General features: G+C 43.6%; 1 protein-coding gene across 3 annotated transcripts in view; it reads left to right on the top strand.

Annotated features, from left to right (window-relative positions):
* The window catches only part of RNF115 (ring finger protein 115), an 82136-nt gene extending 61579 nt beyond the window's left edge, over positions 1-20557 (top strand). For all 3 annotated transcript variants that reach the window (XM_003806202.5, XM_008951072.4, XM_063606112.1), the window contains 5 exons: positions 11939-12010; positions 13481-13553; positions 14491-14584; positions 16882-16997; positions 17994-20557. In XM_003806202.5, the coding sequence (XP_003806250.1) occupies positions 11939-12010; positions 13481-13553; positions 14491-14584; positions 16882-16997; positions 17994-18125 (487 nt within the window). In that variant the 3' untranslated portion in view covers positions 18126-20557. The remainder of the gene's footprint in view (positions 1-11938; positions 12011-13480; positions 13554-14490; positions 14585-16881; positions 16998-17993) is intronic.
* Positions 20558-21418: the final 861 nt, after the last annotated feature.

Raw genomic sequence — 21418 nt, 5'->3', positions numbered from 1 at the left:
CATCTATCTCCCTCCCGGATGGGGCGGCTGGCCGGGCGGGGGCTGCCCCCCACCTCCCTCCCGGACTGAGTGGCTGCCGGGCGGAGACGCTCCTCACTTCCCAGACGGGGCGGCTGCCGGGCGGAGGGGCTCCTCGCTTTCCAGACGGGGCGGCTGCCGGGCGGAGGGGCTCCTCGCTTTCCAGACGGGGCGGCTGCCGGGCGGAGGGGCTCCTCGCTTCCCAGACGGGGCGGCTGCCAGGGGGAGGGGCTCCTCACTTCCCAGACGGGGCGGCTGCCGGGCGGAGGGGCTCCTCGCTTCTCAGACGGGGCGGCTGCCGGGCGGAGGGGCTCCTCACTTCTCAGACGGGGCGGCTGCCGGGCGGAGGGGCTCCTCACTTCTCAGACGGGGCGGCTGCTGGGCGGAGGGGCTCCTCACCTCCCAGACGGGGTCGCAGCCGGGCAGAGGCGCTCCTCACATCCCAGACAGGGCGGTGGGGCCGAGGCGCTCCCCACATCTCAGACGATGGGCAGCCGGGCAGAGACGCTCCTCACTTCCTAGATGGGATGGCCGCCGGGCAGAGGCACTCCTCACTTCCCAGACTGGGCAGCCGGGCAGAGGGGCTCCTCACATCCCAGACGATGGGCGGCCAGGCAGAGACGCTCCTCACTTCCCAGACGGGGTGTCGGCCGGGCAGAGGCTGCAGTCTCCACACTGGGAGGCCAAGGCAGGCGGCTGGGAGGTGGAGGTTGTAGCGAGCCGAGATCAAGCCACTGCACTCCAGCCTGGGCAACATTGAGCACTGAGTGAACCAGACTCTGTCTGCAATCCCGGCACCTCGGGAGGCCGAGGCTGGCGGATCACTCGCGGTTAGGAGCTGGAGACCAGCCCGGCCAACGCAGCGAAACCCCGTCTCCACCAAAAAAATACGAAAACCAGTCAGGCGTGGTGGCGCGCGCCTGCAATAGCAGGCACTTGGCAGGCTGAGGCAGGAGAATCAGGCAGGGAGGTTGCAGTGAGCCGAGATGGCAGCAGTACAGTCCAGCTTCGGCTGGGCATCAGAGGGAGACCATGGAAAGAGAGGGAGAGGGAGACCATGGGGAGAGGGAGAGGGAGAGGGGGAGGGGGAGGGAGAGGGCCAAATAATTTTTTAAGACGGTAAAATATTAATGCTTGTTAGGTTTTTTCCTTTGTGTTAGGTCAACACCAGCACATTCATGTTTTCCAGACAAGTAATAGAGATTACCACCCATTAGTCTGCACTTACTACATTAAAACCCATCTTTATTTTATTTTGTTGTTTTTGTTTTGTTTTTTTGAGAGGGAGTCTCACTCTGTCACCCAGGCTGCAGTGCAGTGGTGTGATCTCGGCTCACTGCAACCTCTGCTTCCCAGGTTCAAGCAATTCTCCTGCCTCAGCCTCCCAAGTAGCTGGGACTACAGGCATGAGCCACCATGCCTGGAAAATTTTTTGTATTTTTAGTAGAGATGGGGTTTTGCCATGTTGGCCAGGCTGGTCTCAAACTCCTGATCTCAAGTGATCTGCCTGCTTTGGCCTCCCAAGGTGTTGGGATTACAGGCGTGAGCCACTGCGCCCAGCCCCATTTTAATTTTATTGTGCTTTACTCTTTTGTTTTTTTGTTACACTTTAGCTTGGTAGTTTAGTCTCCTTCCTGGTTATATAAAGGAAGCCTCTTTGATTTTAGCAGTAAGCTGTTTCTGATTCGCTTTGTAGGGTACATGACTTCTAAGAAGGTGTCCCACCTAAATAATACGTTCTTTTAAAAATTTATTATTTTTATTTTAGATTCGGGGGTACATGTACAGGTTTGGTTTTTATTTTTTAATTTTTAAAAATTTGCTTTCCTGGTAACTCACAGAACAGCAGGTTTATTACACGGGTATATTGTGTGATGCTGGGGTTTGGGCTTCTAATGATCCCATGGCCTAAGCAGTGAACATAGTACCTATAGGTAGTTTCTCAACCTTTGCCCTTCTCCCTACCTCTCCCTGTTGTGATCTCCAGTGTTTATTATTCCTTACTTTGTGTCCTTGTGTACCCAATGTTTAGTTCCCATGTATAAGTGAGAACATGTGGTATTTCTGTTTTCTGCGTTAAGTTGCTTAGGCTAATGACCTCCACCTATATTCATGTTGCTGCAAAGGACATGATTTTGTTCTTTTTTATGGCTATGTAAAGAATATGTTTTAAGATTTTCCACCTAGAGAATGTGTTCTTCTGAAATTAACCCTAGGTTCTTGGACCATAGATTTCTGACCACTGATCACATCTCAGATTTTAAGAACTGACTTTTTTTGGTTAACTTTTTTTTTTCTTATTAAAAAAAATTTGTTTTGGTATGGAATAAAAAGACAGCCTTATCCAGAAATAGCCATAGTTACACCTTGATGTATAATCTTGTAGACCTTTTTAAATACATATATATGATAATTACATCTATATAATTGAAATTGAATTGATTATACTACACATATTTTATAATCTTTTTTATCTTAATAGATTGTATATATCTTTCAAGATACATTTTATTGGGGCCTGTATTAGTCTGTTTTCACACTACTGATAAAGACATACCTGAGACTGGGAAGAAAAAGAGGTTTAATTGGATTTAATAGTTCCACATGGCTGAGAAGGCCTCAGAATCATGGTGGGAGGCTAAGGCACTTCTAACATGGCAGCAGCCAAACCATGTCATTCTGCCCCTGGCCCCTCCAAATCTCATGTCTTCACATTTCAAAACCAGTCATGCATTCCCAGCAGTCCCCCAGAGTCTTAATTCATTTAGGCATTAACCCAAAAGTCCAAAGTCCAAAGTCTCATCTGAGATAAGGCAAGTCCCTTCTGCCTGTGAGCCTGTAAAATCAAAAGCAAGCTAGTTACTTCCTAGATACAATGGAGGTACAGGTATTTCATAAATACGGCCATTCCAAATGGGAGAAATTGGCCAGAACAAAGGGGTTACAGGTCCCATGCATGTCCGAAATCCAGCGGGACAGTCAAATTTTGAAGCTCCAAAATCATCTCCTTTGAGTCCAAGTCTCACATCCAGGTCATGCTGATGCAAAAGGTGGGTTCCCGTGGTCTTGGGCAGCTCCACCCCTGTAGTTTTGCGGGGTCCAACCTCCCTCCCGGCTGCTTTCACTGGCTGGTGTTGAGTGTCTGTGGCTTTTCCAGGTGCATTGGTGCAAGCTGTCAGTGGATCTACCGTTCTGGGATCTGGAAGATGGTAGCCCACTTCTCACAGATCCGCTAGGCAGTTCCCCAGTAGGGACTCTGTGTGGGGGCTCCCACCCCACATTTTCCTTCCGCACCACCCTAGCAGAGGTTCTCCATGAGGGCTCCGCCCCTGCAGCAAACTTTTGCCTGGGCATCCGGGTGTTTCCATACATCTTCTGAAATCTAGGCCGAGGTTCCCAAACCTCAGTTCTTGTCTTCAGTGCACTCGCAGGCTCAGCACCACATGGACGCTGCCAAGGCTTTGGGCTTGCACTCTCTGAAGCCACAACCCAAGCTCTATGTTGGCCCCTTTCAGCCATGGCTGGAGCAACTGGGACACAGGGCACCAAGTCCCTAGGCTGCACACAGCACGGGGACCCTGGGCCCAGCCCACGAAACCACTTTTTCCTCCTGGGTCTCTGGGCCTGTGATGGGAGGGGCTGCTGTGAAGGTCTCTAACAGGGCCTGGAGACATTTTGCCTGTGGTCTTGGGGATTAACATTAGGCTCCTTGCTACTTATGCAAATTTCTGCAGCTGGCTTGAATTTCCCCTCAAAAAATGGATTTTTCTTTTCTGTCACATAGGCTGCAAATTTTTATGCTCTGCTTCCCTTATAAAACTGGTTAACAGCACCCAAGTTACCTCTTGAATGCTTTGCTGCTTAGAAATTTCTTCCACCCGATATTCTGAATCATCTCTCTCAAGTTCAAAGTTCCACAAATCTGTAGGGCAGGGGCAAAATGCTGCCAGTCTCTTTGCTAAAACATAACAAGAGTCTTCTTTGCTCCAGTTCCCAACAAGTTTCTTATCTCTATCTGAGACCACCTCAGCCTGGACCTTATTGTCCATATCACTATTAGCATTTTGGGCAAAGCCATTGAACAAGTCTCTAGGAAGTTCCAAATTTTCCCACATTTTCTTGTCTTCTTCTGAGCCCTTCAAACTGTTCCAACTTCTGCCTGTTCCTTAGTTCCAAAGTCAATTCCACATTTTTGGTATCTCTTCAGCAATGCCCCACTCCCGGCACCAATTTACTATATTAGTCCATTTTCACACTGCTGATAAAGACATACCCAAGACTGGGAAGAAAAAGAGCTTTAATTGGACTTACAGTTCCACATGGCTGGGGAGGCCTCTTAATCATGGTGGGAGGTGAAAGGCACTTCTTACATGGTGGTGGCAAGAGAAATGAGGAAGAAGCAAAAGCAGAAACCCCTGATAAACCCATCAGATCTCATGAGACTTACTGTCATGAGAATAGCATGGGAAAGATCGGCCTCCATGATTCAATTACCTCCCCCGGGGTCCCTCTCACAGCATGTGGGAATTCTGGGAGATACAATTCAAGTTGAGATTTGGGTGGAGACACAGCCAAACCATATCAGAGCCCATCTAGGGGAGGTTTCTTAATTAATTTTTTCCTGGGCTCAAGTGATCTTCCCATCTCAGCTTCCTAAGCATCTAGGACCACAGGTGTGCAGCACTAGGCCCAGCTAATTTTTAAATTTTTTTTGTAGAGATGGGGTCTCCTTATGTTGTCCAGGCTAGTCTTGTATTCCCGTCTTGGCCTCCCAATGTGCTGGGATTACAGGTGTGAGCCACTCTGCCTGGCCCCATAAGAGGTCTCTTAATTTATTCAGCAGACATTGTGTATTACTGTGTGCCAGATGTTGGGCATACAGTAGTCAATAAATAGTCAAGAATGACTGCCCTCGTGGAGCTTAAGTACTAATGGAGAAAGATAGATGATCAAAATAAATAGAATTTTAAGCAGTAGTAAGTGCTATGGTGGAAGAAAAGCAGGGATGGGAGATAGGGAATATGGTTGAAGTGAAGTTTCAAAAAGAGCATAGTCAGCAAATGTCTTATTGAGAAAGTATCTGAATAGACACCAAGGAAGTGTAGGGATGGACAAACAAGGAGAGACCAATGTAGGGCAGAGGAGGTGAGGGGAATGGTAGGAGAAGTTGATGGGAGTGGGAATGGGGAGGTGGGTATTAGATTATATGAAGCCTAGTTGGCAATTATAAGAGCTTCTGTTCCAATGGAGAGTTAGGTGTCATTTATATCTTGAAATGATTGCTCTAACTGCTGTGCTGAAAATAGAATGGGGGGCTGCAAGGTGTGCGAGGCAAAGACGCAGCAGAGAAACCATTTAAGAGGCTATTGCATTAATATAAGCTAGAGATGCCAGTGGTTTGGGTGAGAGCAGTGAAAAATGGTTTGGTTTCAGATGCAGTTTGGCAATATTCATGATAGGAGTTACTGACAGATTGGATGTGGGGTGTAACAGAAAGAAGAGTTATGACACCAAGGTTTTTGGCCTGAAAACAAGAAGAATGGAGCCACCATCCACTGACATGGGGAACATTAGGAGGAGTAAGTTTGGAGGAAAATATTTAAGAGTTCATTCAGTTTGGGACATAATAAGTTTGAGGTGCTTATTATACAAGTGGAAATGTTGAATAGGCAGAGGTCTTGGCTGGAGATAAAATTTGCAAGTTGTGGCCTATATATGATATTTAAAATTATAAAGCTGGATAAAGTGGTCAAAGAAGTCAAGATAGGAAATAGCAGAGCTCAGAGAATTGAGGCCTGGGCCCTCGATGGTTAGAAGTTTGGAAGATAAGGAAGAATAAGCAAAGGAGACTGAGAAGAAACAGCCAGGGAAGTACAAGGAAAACCTAGAGAGGCTACAGCTCTGGAAACTATGTGAAGACTCTTACCTGGTTTTAGCATGTGACTTCCCTTCCAGACCCAGTGGGTTGATTTTTCTCTTCTGTGAGTTTCTAAAATTAAATGTATACACTATCTTCCTTCCCTCCACATCTTCCCCAGACATTTAGCTTTAACAAGAAAAGATTTTTTTTTTTAATAAACAAAATTCATTGTAAATACTCTGTCAACTATTGTTCTCCGAGCAACAGCTCTTATGCATTGGGGCCACCCTCAGCAGTCTCTGTTACTGCTACAAAAATATGGGACTAACATCTGACTTCCAGAGAGTAAGTAGCCAAGAAAGAGAAATCATCAGCTGATCAGCTGCTGGTGAGTTGTCCCTCGTAATTCCAAGCATTCATATAGGATTGACTTTTACAGCTTCAAGAACTAGGCTATCTCTCAAACTTGATTATTACCATTTACTTATTGGTCAGTGTAAGCATATGATAATTTGCCCTTCTTGTCACTGACAAATAGGTGGGTATATATTAGTTACCTATTGCTGTGTAACACTTTACCCCAGAATTTAACAGCTTATGACAATATTTATTATCTCAATATTTTTGAGGGTCAGGAATTTGGGAGCAATTTAGCTAGATGGTTCTGGTGAAGGGCTTCATGAGGTTATAATCAACATGTCAGCTGTGGCTACAGTCAACCGAACACTTAACTGGACCTGGAACATCCACTTCCAAGATGGCTCACTCACATGACTGTTGGCAGGAGGCCTTAGTTCCTCGCCATCTGGGCCTCTCCATAGGGCTCCTTGAATGTCCATATTACTTGGCAGCTAGCTTCTCTTGGAGTTAGTGATCCAAGAGAATGATAGAGGAAGAAGGAAAAAAACCCATAATATCTTTTTATATCCTAATTTTGGAAGTCACACACTGTCATTCCTGCTACATTTTGTCTGTAAGAGGTGAATCACTAAATCTAGCCTACATTCAAGGAGAAGAGAATTAGCTCCACCTCTAGAGAATTTATGGATGTATTTTAAAATCACCACAGTTTGCCCTCTAGCCACAAATTATTTACACTTCTTCTATGTGCAAAATGCACTCACTTCCTCCCAAAATCTATCAAAAAAGTCTCCTTCTTCTATAGCATCAGCTTGAAATATAGGTAGCTGTCCTTTTAACTAGGTCCAAGTGTGGGTGTGGCTCCTTGGGTATAGTTCCTCAGGTATAGTTCCTTTTGATGTGAAGACCTGTAAACTAAAGAGACAGGTTAACTACCTATCACACACCCAACATACAGTGATATGGACAGGCAGTGATTCTGAACAGGTATAGAGATTTCCTGTTCCAAAAGGGAAAATGATGGCACAAAGAAGTTGCTGGTTCACAGCAATTCTGATAGTTGTCTAGACAAATGTCAGAAGTTCCTTGACTAGGACTTCTACTTCTGCCCAGGAGTTCTTCTCTGTGACTCTGGAATCCACCCTGTTAGTCATCCTTTCTTTTCCATTAAAAGTAGTTCATATTTGTAGCTGCATAGCTTTCTTAGCTTGCTTCTTGCCAGTAGAAATTTCAGGGCCCAGAGACCTGTTTTCATTTTGTACTATTTTTCCACCTTTCAGTTTAAGCTGGCAGTGTTTCTTTTTAAAACTTCGAGTATCCTGTGAATCTCACTGGGATTCATGCCATTAGGCAAAAGCCACATCCACCAATCTCTTCTAAATAGGCTTTTTCTACCTTGGGTTTCTGCTGGGATTGCTGAGAGATACCACTTGTAGTGGGTAGAATTGTGTCCCCCAAAAAGCTGTGTTCAAGTCCTAACCCTGATAAGGTCACCGTGAATATGACCTTATTTGGAAATAGGGTCATTACAGATGTAGTCAAGTTATAGTAAGATCACACTGGATCAGGAAGGGCCCTAATCCAACGGTTGATAGTCTTATAAGGAGAGAAATTTGGCTGGGTGCGGTGGCTTACTCCTGTAATCTCAGCACTTTGGGAGGCCGAGGTGGGAGGATCACCTGAGGTCAGGAGTTCGAGACCAGCCTGGCCAATGTGGTAAAACCCCATGTCTACTAAAAATACAAAAATTAGCCAGGCGTGGTGGCCCATGCCTGTAATCCCAGCTACTCAGGAGGCCGAGGCGTGAGAATTGCTTAAACCTGGAGGCAGAGGTTGCAGTGAGCTGAGATCGCACCACTGCACTCTGGCCTGGGCGAGAGTGAGACTCCGCCTCAAAAAAAAAAAAAAAAAAAAAAAAAAGCTAGAAATTTGGACATGAACACAGAAGACAGAGAGAAGGAAGCCATGTGATGACAGAGGCAGAGGTTGGGGGGGGCATACATCTACAAATCAAGGAATGGCAAAGATTGCTGTCAAACATCACCAGAAGCCAGAGAGAATCATGGAACTGATCTCCCTCAGAACTTCCTGAAGGAACTAACCCTACTGACACCCACATCAGTGAACGAATAAATTCCTTTTGTTTTAAGCTACCCAGTTTGTGGTAGTTTGTTATAGCAGCCCTAGGAAACTAACATAACACCCTTAAGCTTCTTAGTCCGATTTTCTAATTGAATGATTCTTTAGGTACCATTTTAGATCTTTGTGAGGTTGTGTTTTTGTTTTTTTTTTTTTGAGACAGTCTCACTCTGTCACCCAGGCTGGAGTGCAGTGGTGCAATCTCGGCTCAGTGCAACCTCCGTGTCCTGGGTTCAAGTGATTCTCATGTTTCAGCCTCCCGAGCAGCTGGCATTACAGGTGTGTGCCACCATGCCCGGCTAATTTTTGTATTTTTAGTAGAGACAGGTTTCTCCATGTTGGCCAGGCTGGTCTCAAATTCCTGGCCTCAAGTGATCCTCCTGCCTTGACTTCCCAAAGTGCTGGGATTATAGGCGTGAGCCACCGTGCCTGGCCCTTTCTGAGGTCTTAACAAAGAATTGTTATAGTCTGATCCTTGGCTTCATCTGAAATCAGTCTTTTGGCAGTGCCTTGGATTCGATCTTTGCTTGAAATCTCTTAATTTTAGTGTCATTTACTAAACTGGAGATGCTGGGAATTCTCAGAATTATATAATTCTGTCCTTTTTGTTTAACTGTTCTTCCTTTAATTCATCCCTCTTTTGCATTTTAAAGTAAGCAGCAAGAAGCCAGGAGGTACTTTCAAAAGTGAAATCACTTTAGCTAGATTATCAACCAGTTTTTGGACCACAACATCTACTTTCCATGTTATGGTAAGGCCACAGCTTTGCCATTATATAACAAGGATCCTTTTCCCTCCAGTTTCTAATCAGATTTTTTCTGCCTTTTCTTAATCTCTCACCTTTAACCTCCTCAAAGGCCATAGCGCTTCTGTTTTTTTTTAAGTCTCTTCAAACTTCACTGATGCTCTCCTCAAAGTCCTTTTAACTTCTGCCCCACTGCTTGGTTCCAAAGATACTCTCAAGTTTTGGGTCTTTATTATGGCGGCACCGGTATCCAGATATCGAAATCTGTATATTATCTATCGCCATATAACAAATTATCTCAGAGCTTAGTGGCTTAAAACAACAAATATTTATTATCTCACAGATTCACTGGGTCAGGAACAGGTTCCGTTGGGAGTAGCATGGCTGAGTGGTTCTGGCCCGGGATTTCATGAGCTTATAGTCGAGATGTTGGCCATTGCTGCAGTATAGGATTGACTAGGCTTTACACATATTCTGGCAGGTTTGTTCTGGCTGTTGGCAGTACTCAGTTCCCCATCACATGGACCTTTCTATAGGACTGCTTGATATGGCACTCTCCCAGAGCAAGTGATTGATCCGACAGAAGTACAAGGAGAAAGCACTGCCCCCCGCCCCCCACCTTTTTTTTTTTTGAGGCAAAGTCTCTGTCACCCAGGCTGGAGTGTAATGGCACAATCTTGGCTCACTGCAACCTCCTCCTCCCGGGTTCAAGTGATTCTCCTGCCTTATCCTCCTGAGTAGCTGAGACTATAGGCACGTGCCACTAATGCCTGGTTAATTTTTGTATTTTTAGTAGAGATGGGGTCATGTTGGCCAGACTGGTCTCGAACTCCTGACCTCAAGTGATCCACCCACCTCAGCCTCCCAAAGTTCTGGGATTATAGGCAAGAGCCACCACACCCGGCCATTTCCCCCACTTTTTTTTACCTTGTCTTGGAAGTCACTGATTATCAATTCTGCCATATTCTATTGTTAAGTGAGTCACTAAGTCCAGCCCACACTGAAGGGAAGATTATCAAATAATTTTTGGACATATTTTTAAAACAACACGAAGCATTCTAAAAAAAAGAAAACACAATTCATAGAAGCAGAGAATAGAATGGTAGTTACCAGGAGCTGTGGGGCAGAGGGGGTGGATTAGAGAGATGTTGAAGGATACAAAATTTCAGTTAAAAGTTCAAGAGATCTGTTGTACAACGTGGGTGACAGTAGTTAATAACAATGTTTTCAGCCAGGTGGGGTGGCTCATGCCTATAATCCCAGCACTTTGGGAGGCCAAGGCAGGCGGATTACTTGACAGCCCGGCCAACATGGTGAAACCCCATCTCTACTAAAAATACAAAAATTAGCCAGGCGTGGTGGTGTGCATCTGTAATCCCAGCTGCTTGGGAGGCTGAAGCACAAGAATTGCTTGAACCTGGGGTATGGAGGTTGCAGTGAGCTGAGATGGTGCCTCTGCACTCCAGCCTAGGTGACAGAGCAAGACTTCATCTCAAAAAAAGAAAAAAAAACAACAACCAGTGTTTTGTACATCTGAAAATTGCTGAGAGAGTAGATTTTAAGGGTTATTGTTGCAAATAAGTTTGTGAGGTAATGCATATGTTGATAGTTTGATGTAGTCATTCCACAATGCATACATATTTCAAAATATGTTATATACCATAATATATGCAATTTTTGTCAGTTAAAAATAAATAATGAAAAATAATACAAAAAAGCAAGCAAACAAACGGAATAGTGTAGTTAGCTGCTGTTGAACTTTAGTAGCAGGGAAAGTCTAATGTTGGCTATTGCCATTGTTATATTAATTGGCCTAATAAGTAAAGTGGGAACCAGGGACTTAAAATTGCATATCATTGCTGGGCGTGGTGGCTCACACCTGTAATCCCAGCACTTTGGGAGGCTGAGGTCAGGAGGTCAAGATCAGCCTTGTCAACATGGTGAAACCCCATCTCTACTAAATCTACTAAGTATACAAAAAATTAGCCGGGTGTGGTGGCAGGTGCCTATAATCCCAGCTACTCGGGAGCCTAAGGCAGGAGAATTGCCTGAACCTGAGAGGCAGAGGTTGCAGTGAGCCGAGATCGCTCCACTGCACTCCAGCCTGGGCGGCAGAGCGAGACTCTGTCTCAAAAAAGAAAAAAAATTGCATATCATCCAGAACACAGAAGATCCAGTGAAACAATTTCTTCAGGTTTTTCTTTTGCTGAGGCATCACTCCAGTATCTCTTTGGGTAACAAAGACTCATTCGTGTAAAGAACTGTGTACCTGTGCCATCTTAAGTATTCAGAGTGACAAATGCTAAGCATGTGTGTGTTTATATGTGTTTGTGTTATAATCATCTGAAACAACCTTAACATAGAATTATTGCTTAAACTTTTTTTTAAAGGACTCTTTAAATGATATCTTATTCAGAAACCCAATGTGTACAACATACAAAAATGGAACTACCCTTGTTAAAGGGAGGTGGGTCCAGAGTTCCACTGGCTCGGCATCCCTTTTAACCCTTCCTTATGTTGATGTCAGATATTCAAGGAACATAGTTTGAAAAACTATACCATACCATCAGATCCCTTTCCAGCTTAATTCACAAAAATCTATTAATCTGTAAGATAGCAGAGCTCAGGAAGACAGCCATAATAGCAAAATAGCACACCGCTGTGTGGCAGGCTGATTTCTGATGCTGTCTCTTGTGTACTAGCCAATGAAAAGCCATTTTGGTTTAGGGAATTAGTTGGTGATTAGGCAGCCATGGATATCTGTAGAGTACTTTTCATTAGTCTGTTGTCTTATCTAATTTTTTCTTCTCTAACAGAATACTACAACACATCTTTGCAGGATTCTTTGCAAATTCTGCCATTCCTGGATCTCCACACCCTTTTTCCTGGTAAGTAACTAATTGTTTTCTATCTTACTCTGTTGGAGTGACATCATTTTAGGTGCTGTCATTTCTGTGCAGTAGAGAAAAAGAGCTGCATAGGCCAGGTGCGGTGGCTCATGCCTCTAATCCCAGCACTTTGGGAGGCCGAGGCTGGCGGATCACGAGGTCAGGAGATCGAGGCCATCCTGGCTAACATGGTGAAACCCCGTCTCTACTAAAAATATAAAAAATTAGCCAGGCATGGTGGCATGCTTCTGTAGTCCCAGCTACTCGGAGGCTGAGGCAGGAGAATCACTTGAACCCGGGAGGTGGAGGTTGCAGTGAGCCGAGATCGCGCCACTGTACTCCAGCTTGGGCGACAGAAAGAGACCCTGTCTCAAAAAAAAAAAAAAAAAAAAAAGAGCTGCATAGGTGAGTATGTAGATGTAACTGGAAGCTGCTACACTGCCATTATCTGCTAAGCCCAAACTTAATCAGAACTTTTTTTTTTATTATTATTCAGGCTCAGGAAGGCCGTCCTGGTCCCCCAGGATGTTTGGGTACTAGAAATGTCTTGATTCCTTTTATATTCAGGTCTGAGAATTGTATTGAGGTAGAGAATGAGATGGTCCCTGCCAGGCTTGGTATCTGATTTGTGGGTTTCCCCAGTAGACTACACAGGAATATTTTACTCCTTAAGAATTTCTGAAATCGAAAACATTATGCTGAACTTTATGTTTTTCAAAGTAAGAGGATTTGTCAGAAGAAACAATAGGCTGTAATTCAGTATCAGAGTGACACTTATGTATGATGGGATTAAAGATGGAATTTCTTCTTGTCTGAGAAATTATTTGCTCCTTCTAACTGTGGCCCAGAAGGTTTCTTTGCTCAAAGGAACCTCAGTCCTTTTAGGACCTCTGTCATCCAGTAGTCTGGACCTCTGCTGGTAGTGTACCAGCAGCTCTGAGGGAAAATAAAAAAAAAACGGTGTTGCCAAGTCCCTTTTATAATTGCTCTAAGTTGTGATTCAGAGAGACTGCTATGGCTGCTTCTCTACTTGAAAGCTCCTCATTGTCCAGAACTGTGGGCGGCCTCTTATAATGAGGGATGTTTGCTGTAGATTTTGACCAGTCATGACGGGAAAACTCTCCTTAAAAAGCAGCTCCATCTGTGTTTAATATCAGTGGGCACAGAAAACACAAATTTTTGAAACCAACAGGCAATGAGTCACTCTTTTTGTTCTGGCGTGTCATGTGGTACTTCAGGTAGCTTCACATTTTATGTTCTAGTTAAGTAAAATTCCTAGAGAATGAGGTACTATCTCTGGATAGTCTGTTTGATCTTGAAAATGTACAGAATTCTTTGCCTCTTGATCCTGGAGGACTAGTGACTTTCCAGCTCTGAGAGAGAACAGGATCCCTCTGCCAATTTTTTTCTGTGGTGTAAGGCAGAGCCTGGTCACTCCATCTAATGCTGTCTATCTCATCTCACGTATAGGAGCGGGATGCTGCACTCCAACCCTGGGGACTATGCCTGGGGTCAGACAGGGCTTGATGCCATTGTAACCCAGGTGAGGAGCTGCCTTTTGAGGGTGTCTGTTCAGTGTGTCTCATGGTTCCACAGGCTTCCTGCTTTCCTTCTGCTACTTTCTGAAATGGCAGTTACTCTGCTTTCTCTTAATATTTTGAGCTTTGGGGTTTCCATTTTACTAAAGGGATGAATGATTTATGGGGTTAGCTCAGCATCCATGCACTTCCTAGGTCTGAGGGAATTTCTAGAAGATGGTTTCACCTCCATAGGAAGAAAAGACTTCTATAACAAATAGTATTTTGTATTTTTGTCTCTCTTGCTCAGTTCTATAAGGATTCTATTAACAAATATTCCACAAAAAAGGAGGGTTTCCTCACATGTTGAAGCAGGGATTTCTGCTAGATGGAGCAAAGTAGGGGAAGGAAGCAGAGAAAAAGGTATTCCCATGCCATGTATAATTGCTTCCACTTGTTTATGTTCATTTTAATTTGATTGGTTTTTCATTTCCGTTGTGGATTTCTGAGACTAGAAAGCATGTCCTTTATATTCAGTCGTCTTATAGGCAGTAATTTACCTATTTCTTGGCTCATGTTATGCTACTTTTCATACTCTCGCTTTTTTCTTCTTCCAGGAGATGAAGCTTTTGGACCAGTTACATTTTACTTTTTATTAAGCTATAGTTTTACTCGTGACATCACAACCCTTTTGCTGCCTCTGAAGTTGCTTTATGCCTAGAGGTGGGCCTTGCAATCATGGGTTTGTCTGTAGGCTTATACGAATTTCACTCTGAAATTGTAAAGCAATTATGAGTGTTCTGGCAGCAGGAAAGGGGAAACCCAAGCCTCTCAGAGCCTTGCAGAAGTAAGAGTAACTAACATACCTAATGTCTGCACTGTTTGTTCTCAGCTGGAGCAGTTCCCTCTCCAGGGATATTGAGATGTCTGCCACTTCGTCTTTTTCTTTCTCTTTTTTTGTAGCTTTTAGGACAACTGGAAAACACAGGCCCTCCCCCAGCTGACAAGGAAAAGATCACATCTCTTCCAACAGTGACAGTAACTCAGGAACAAGTTGGTAGGTTCATTTTTATACTTATTCTGTCATCTTCTGATCTCGGTTCAAAATCCTGGTATCTTGTGACAGGTGAAAAGTTTAAAAAGTGAACAAAATAAAAAGACAAAAAAATAAGAAAAAAAATCCCAATACCTTACTATATTAAGGACCTTTAAGTGAAGCTATAGCCCTCTAAAATTCCTATCTGGGTGCCAAATCTGGAAAGTTCCTACCCCTTTATTAGGTTAGTCAGTTGGTATTTCCTGAGCAATTATGTCTCTTTTAGGTGCCATTGGGAATAAAGAGGTACAAAGATAGATAAGACTTGATTGTAACAAGTTGAAGAAAAACTGATCAAATGATTAAAAACTGTGTTGGACACGTGATACTGACATTGGGGAAAGGAGAAGAAAAAAATAGGCTGGGAGTTTGTTTCAAATCTACTTTGTGTCAGGTACAGTTAGGTATCTTAGTCATAGATACTATTTTATTTGTAAGCACTGGAGGAATTTAGTGACAAGGGACAGCATTTTGGTCTGGGAGTTTCTGTTCCCATCAGTTCGGGTTTAGAGTTAGAGATTTTAAAGACAAGGTGGGCCATCTTAGGTCATTCTATTGAAGGAAAAGTATGAACTAATATACGTGGTGTGTGAGTCAGGTAAAGTGGTCTTTAGGGAAGATTAGTCTAGGGGCAGTGTGTGAAACATTGGAAGTGAGAGAGAGCAGAAACAGGGATTTTAGAGTCTGTTGCAGCAGTCCAGATGAGGTTCAGTTGATGGTGACAATACTAACAGAAAGGAAAGGATTCAGAAGATCATTTTGGAGAAAGGCTTTCCTCACTCATTGCATAATGGGATGAAGGAGGGGAAAGAGTCAAAGAGAATTCTGAGATTTCACAGCTTTGTAACTATAAACATGGTGCTGCCATCTTAAGGGACAGAGAAATAGTGAATGGACCCTGGTTTGGGTAAGGCGATGAGGTGATGTTTTACATTTTTTAATTTGTTGATTTTTGAGGTGCCACCTGAGAATCCAAGTGAAGAGGAGCTGGGGATTGCTGTGGAGCTGGTTTGAGGGAAAACTAAGTTGTAGCAAAGTATAGGATGTATTTGGAGGGTTAAGACCGTGGAATTTGGGATACTAGCTGGGAGGCTGTTGCAGCAGACTAGGCATGAGAAGTAAAAGAATTAGGGCTAAGGTGATAGGAATGGAGAGTAAGGAGTAAATCTATTAAGTAGTAGTACTGCTCCAAATGCCTTATCTGCTGTTGGTTCATGGAGCATATCCCAGCCACTAGGCGTATAGACTAGCTGACAGTATTAGCCAAATTTGGGAAACTCAGAACTTGCTGCTTGGAGCTCCCAGTATAGTTCATGACTGTTTCTTCTCAGAGAAGAGGGCTTTCTGTCTCTTGATTTGGTGACCTGAGCTAGACTTCGACTTTGCAGTTCTGCAGCACCACTTCTGGTATAGCTTTTCTGGTATAGCTTCTGGTATTTTCTTTTCTGGTATAGCTTTTATTAACAATTTTTTTTTTTTTTTTTTGAGACAGAGTCTTGCTCTGTCATCCAGGCTGGAGTGCAGTGGTGCAATCTTGGCTCGCTGCAACCTCCGCCTCCCGGGTTCAAGCAATTCTCTGCCTCAGCCTCCTGAGTAGGTGGGTTTACAGGTGCTCACCATCACACCCAGCTAATCTTTGTATTTTTAGTAGAGACAGGGTTTTTACCATCTTGGCCAGGCTGGTCTTGAACTCCTGACCTCGTGATCCACCCGCCTTCACCCTCATTAACAGTTTTTACAGAGGACTTTAGGACAGCCACACTGAAATAGGATGCTTCATCCCATGCTGAAAAGAGCATGGTGAAAGTGGCAAGTGGCTTGAGACGCTGCACTGATAAGATTGCTGAGATGAATCCCTTGGCTATGGTGGACAGATTCATAGTGGCAACTGACTGCCAGAGGGCTGTCACACATTGGGAAGATGTTTTTCCTGTTTTACTGAGCAGATCATCTAAGCCCCAGTTTATTTCTTCCAACTCTTTACATCAAAAAATAGGCCTTATATAGTTCCTATATAGGCCTTTTTGGAGTAGGCCCCATTCATCATTCCTTCTTTTCATGTCTCTGTCTACTACCACCTTTACCCTCATTTTGAAATACAAGTCATGCCTCTTAGCTGCCTGCTACTTGGGTGTACATTTTCTTTTGTCTCTTGTGTCTTTTCTTTATGCATTCGTAGGGTTGGTAGAGACATTGGGTTAGTTTTTTCTTCTTTCCTTTTGCCTGTTTACTTTAAAAGGCATTTCCTTCTTCAACAGATATGGGTTTAGAGTGTCCAGTATGCAAAGAAGATTACACAGTTGAAGAGGAAGTCCGGCAGTTACCTTGCAATCACTTCTTTCACAGCAGTTGTATTGTGCCGTGGCTAGAACTGGTGAGTACAGCAAGTCATGGCTTCTTTGGGGGATGATTTAGAGTAAAGGTATAGTTAACAGTTCCTCGAGATCCAAGTAGATCAGATTTTATCCCATAAATCCCTGGCTTACTCTGATACTGTTATTTGTTTGGAACTTTTCTGACCAAGGGTTGCAAACTATGTTCTACAGGTCATTGTGTCCTGCCACCTGTTATTGTAAATAAAATTTTATTGGAACACAGCTATGTTCATTTGTTTGTAGATTGTGGCTACTTTTGTGCTACGTCAGCAGAGTTGATTAGTTGTAACAGCTGTGGTGTGGCCTGCAAAGCCTAAAATATTTATTTTCTGTCCCTTATGTATTTGTTTTGAGACAGAGTCTCACTCTGTCACCCAGACTGGAGTGCAGTGGCATGATCTCAGCTCACTGAAACCTCTACCTCCTGGTTTCAAGTGATTCTTGTGTCTCAGTCTCCAGAGTAGCTAGGATTACAGGCGTGCACCACCACGCCCAGCCAATTTTTGTGTTTTTAGTAGAGACAGGGTTTCGCCATGCTGATCTCAAACTCCTGACCTCAAGTGATCCACCTGCCTCGGCCTCTCAAAGTATTGGGATCACAGGTGTGAGCCAGTGCACTCGGCCAATTTTCCTGTCCCTTTAAACAAAAAGTTTGCTGACCTCTGCTCTAGATCATATGGGAAGTAATGGGCAGTTACCCTCTTGTCATAGATCACTCACTGTTTCTGGTTCGTTCTGTTTGGTGGTATGTATTAGCTGCTATTAACTTGCTGGCCTAGAATTATTCCTGTCAGTTCTGCTTAAAGTTCTGTTTGGGAGATATCCTGGTATCACACCTTAGAGCCAGTGCATGCTCTATGAGGATGCATTCCCTATTGTTTTTCTGTTCCATGTCATAATTTTTGATGTGACAATTCTCAGGGTTATTTAAGTGTACAATACTCCCAGCTTCTCAGGCCAGGATCTTCACATAGACTAATATTTTTCTGTTTCAGCATGACACATGTCCTGTATGTAGGAAGAGCTTAAATGGTGAGGACTCTACTCGGCAAAGCCAGAGCAATGAGGCCTCTGCAAGCAACAGATTTAGCAATGACAGTCAGCTACATGACCGATGGACTTTCTGAAGCTAAAGACCACACCTGAATCAGGGCTGTGGTAATCATCTTACCATAGCTGTAAATTGTATGAAAACAAAAAATTAGTAGATGGATTTAGGAATCATGTAAGAAACTCAACACATAATATAAATGCAATGAATGTTTTTCTTCTTTAAATTTAAAGTTAGTATCTACAGATGGAGTTGTATCTACAACCAAATGCCTCTTATCCCTGAATTCAGAGTGATAATTTTATAAGTGTGAAACTTAATTATGTAGGGCTCCCCCCATCTGAATAGAATTAATTCCTTAAAGTCTAGTTAGGGTCCTGCTGTCTGTCATGTTGCCTTGTAACGGATGTTTCCACCTCCTTCTCCAACCTCTACCCCACCATTAGTGTATTTTACTATAAAAACAGTGGAACCACAGCCCTAAAGTCCTGCTGATATAAAGTCCTTTTGTCTTAATTGTATTTAAAAAAAAAAAAAACTACTCTTGATCACATTAGCTATGAGGCGAGGTCAAATTCAGGTATCTAAGACTAATGATTTTGTTTTGTCTTGATCCCCAGAGAGCAAATCAAAGAAAAATTACAGCAAGAAGAGAAAAGTGGTTTATCATTGTGTGCTTTGGTTTTCTTATTTTAATTTTTTTTGTTTTTTTTTTTTTGAGATGGAGTCTCGCTCTGTCGCCTAGGCTGGAGTGCAGTGGCATGATCTTGGCTCATTGCAAACTCTGCCTCCCGAGTTCAAGCGATTCTCCTGCCTCAGCCTCCGGAGTAGCTGGGACCACAGGCATTTGTTACCATGCCCAGCTAATTTTTTTGTATATTTAGTAGAGATGGGGTTTCACCATGTTAGCCAGGATGGTCTCAATCTCCTGACCTTGTGCTCCGCCTGCCTCAGCCTCCCAAAGTGCTGGGATTACAGGCGTGAGCCACTGCGCCTGGCCTCTTATTTTAATTTTTAAAGACTACTTCAGTTGATGCAGTTTCCCCAGAAACCTACATAACATATATTGGGAGACTTATGTTGATAGGAATCTGATTCCCATTCCTTTTTGGGAATGAGTTGGGCAGCATACAGGCACAGAAAGACAGATGTTTGAGACCTTTGCTTCTGAGATTTTAAAAAATGATTACCGCTGGGCGCGGTGGCTCACGCCTGTAATCCCAGCACTTGGGAGGCCGAGGCAGGCGGATCACAAGGTCAAGAGATCAAGACCAGCCTGACCAACATGGAGAAACCTTGTCTCTACTAAAAATATAAAATTAGCTGGGCGTGGTGGTGCATCCCTGTAATCCCAGCTACTCATGAGGCTGAGGTGGGAGAATCGCTTGAACCCAGGAGGTGGAGGTTGCGGTGAGCCGGATCATACCAATGCACTCCAGTCTGGGCAACAAGAGCGAAACTCCATCTCAAAAAAAAAAAAAAATCCCCAACTCACTGCTTTTTTTGTTTGTTTCTGTCGCCTAGGCTGGAGTGCAGTGGCACGATCTCAGCTCACCACAGCCTCAACCTCCCAGGCTCAAGTGATCCTCCCACCTCAGCCTACCAAGTGGCTGGGACTACAGGCGTGTGCCACCATGCCTGGGTAATTTTTGTATTTTTGTAGAGATAGGGTTTTGCTGTGTTGCCCAGGCTGGTCTCAAACTCCTGGGCTCAAGTGATCTGCCTGCCTCAACCTCTCAGTGCTCAACTCATTGTTTACTGTCTTTTTTCCTAGTAATCTTAAAATAATTTGCCTCACAGAAATAGAGACAGTAAGTGTCTGCAGCCAGTTCACTGTTTTTGGTAATTCATTGGTCTTCAGGAGTTAAGATTTTACATTGTCACATTTTAATTTTTAAGCCTATTTTTCATCTCTGAAACTTTCCTTTTCTGCTTGGTTCTGGCTATACTTGGACTCAAACTGATCAGTGTGATCATGTCCAAAACAGCTTGGCCTGGAAGAGGTAGGCCTTATTTTTTCAGCCTAGTAGTGTCCCATGCACATGCTCTTTGTAGCATTCAAGTGTTTAACATTGGATAAATTAAGAAGGTCAAGAATGTTGTTGAAACTTCAAGGTCTCAAAAGGAAATGATGGGGACATAGAACAACTGTTGGTGTACCAAAAAAAGGTACAGAGGGGCACCGTTTGTATTGTCACACAACAATGATCAGAATGATCAGTTTAGAATGATCAGAACAAAAACACCACTCTTTAATGGGTCTTTTTCTTGGCTAGAAGTCTTTCCTCAGTTTTTGTTGACTATCATACGCTGATTTGTGGGTGACGGAAGGGGGCTAGAGATAACGTTTCTCTGTACTTTGGTAGAGGATGAAGGAGTCAGAGAGGGAACAGAAAAAGTGAGAGAGTGGCCTGCTGAAATAATAGCCTGCCTCTAAAAGTTGTGACCAGAAAGTATGATTCATCTGGGCCCAGAGGGAATAAAATATGTTTTTTCATATACCTCCCATATTACACCTCTGTAGTGATTGTTTATTTGGGGAATGAGATCTACTTACTGTGCGTTGCCCCTGAAATGTAGCTTGAGAATACACACTGGTTTTGAATTGGGGAGGAGGATGGAAGGAAATTAGAGGTGTATTATGAATATTTGGCCACTACTTAGATGGAGGAAGGCTATGTTGAACTTGGGACACATTGCAGTTTTCAAGTACACAATATCAGTTGTCTCAGAAAAATCATGACAGCCTGGACATATTTGCTTGTCAGTGTCTGGAGATGCCAGGACAGGCAGTTGTAGTTTTACGTACAGATAGAGAACCAATGCCTAGAGAACTAGAAAGGATCTGAGTAGCTTTAAAAAGGGTGGAAACAAAGTACTGGATAGGGGTCTGCCTTTTTATACACAGTATAGCAAACAGCATCAGACAAAGTTACATGAAGTTTTCTTCACTTTTTTTGCTCTGATGGATAGAGGATGTGAGACTCATTTTACTGTTTCCCAGACCTGTCCCACTTAATGGATCTGTTGTGTTTCTTCTTAAAATGGCAGGCACCTCAGATGTTCAGGTTAATTTATGTTGAGGAGTTAGGATTCTTCAGGGATTTATTATTATTATTATTTATTTATTTATTTATTTATTTTTTTTTGAGATGGAGGCTTGCTCTGTCGCCTAGGCTGGAGTGCAGTGGCGCAATCTCAGCTCACTGCAACCTCCACCTCCTGGGTTCCAGCGATTCTTCTGCCTTAGCCTCCCAAGCAGCTGGGATTACAGGCACCTGCCACCATGCCCAGCTAATTTTTTATATGTTTAGTAGAGACAAGGTTTTACCTTGTTGGCCAGGCTGGTCTTGAACTCTAGACCTCAGG

This window comes from Pan paniscus, chromosome 1, assembly GCF_029289425.2.
Source record: "Pan paniscus chromosome 1, NHGRI_mPanPan1-v2.0_pri, whole genome shotgun sequence".
NCBI classification, from domain to species: domain Eukaryota; kingdom Metazoa; phylum Chordata; class Mammalia; order Primates; family Hominidae; genus Pan; species Pan paniscus.
This window is presented reverse-complemented; position numbering and strand designations above follow the sequence as displayed.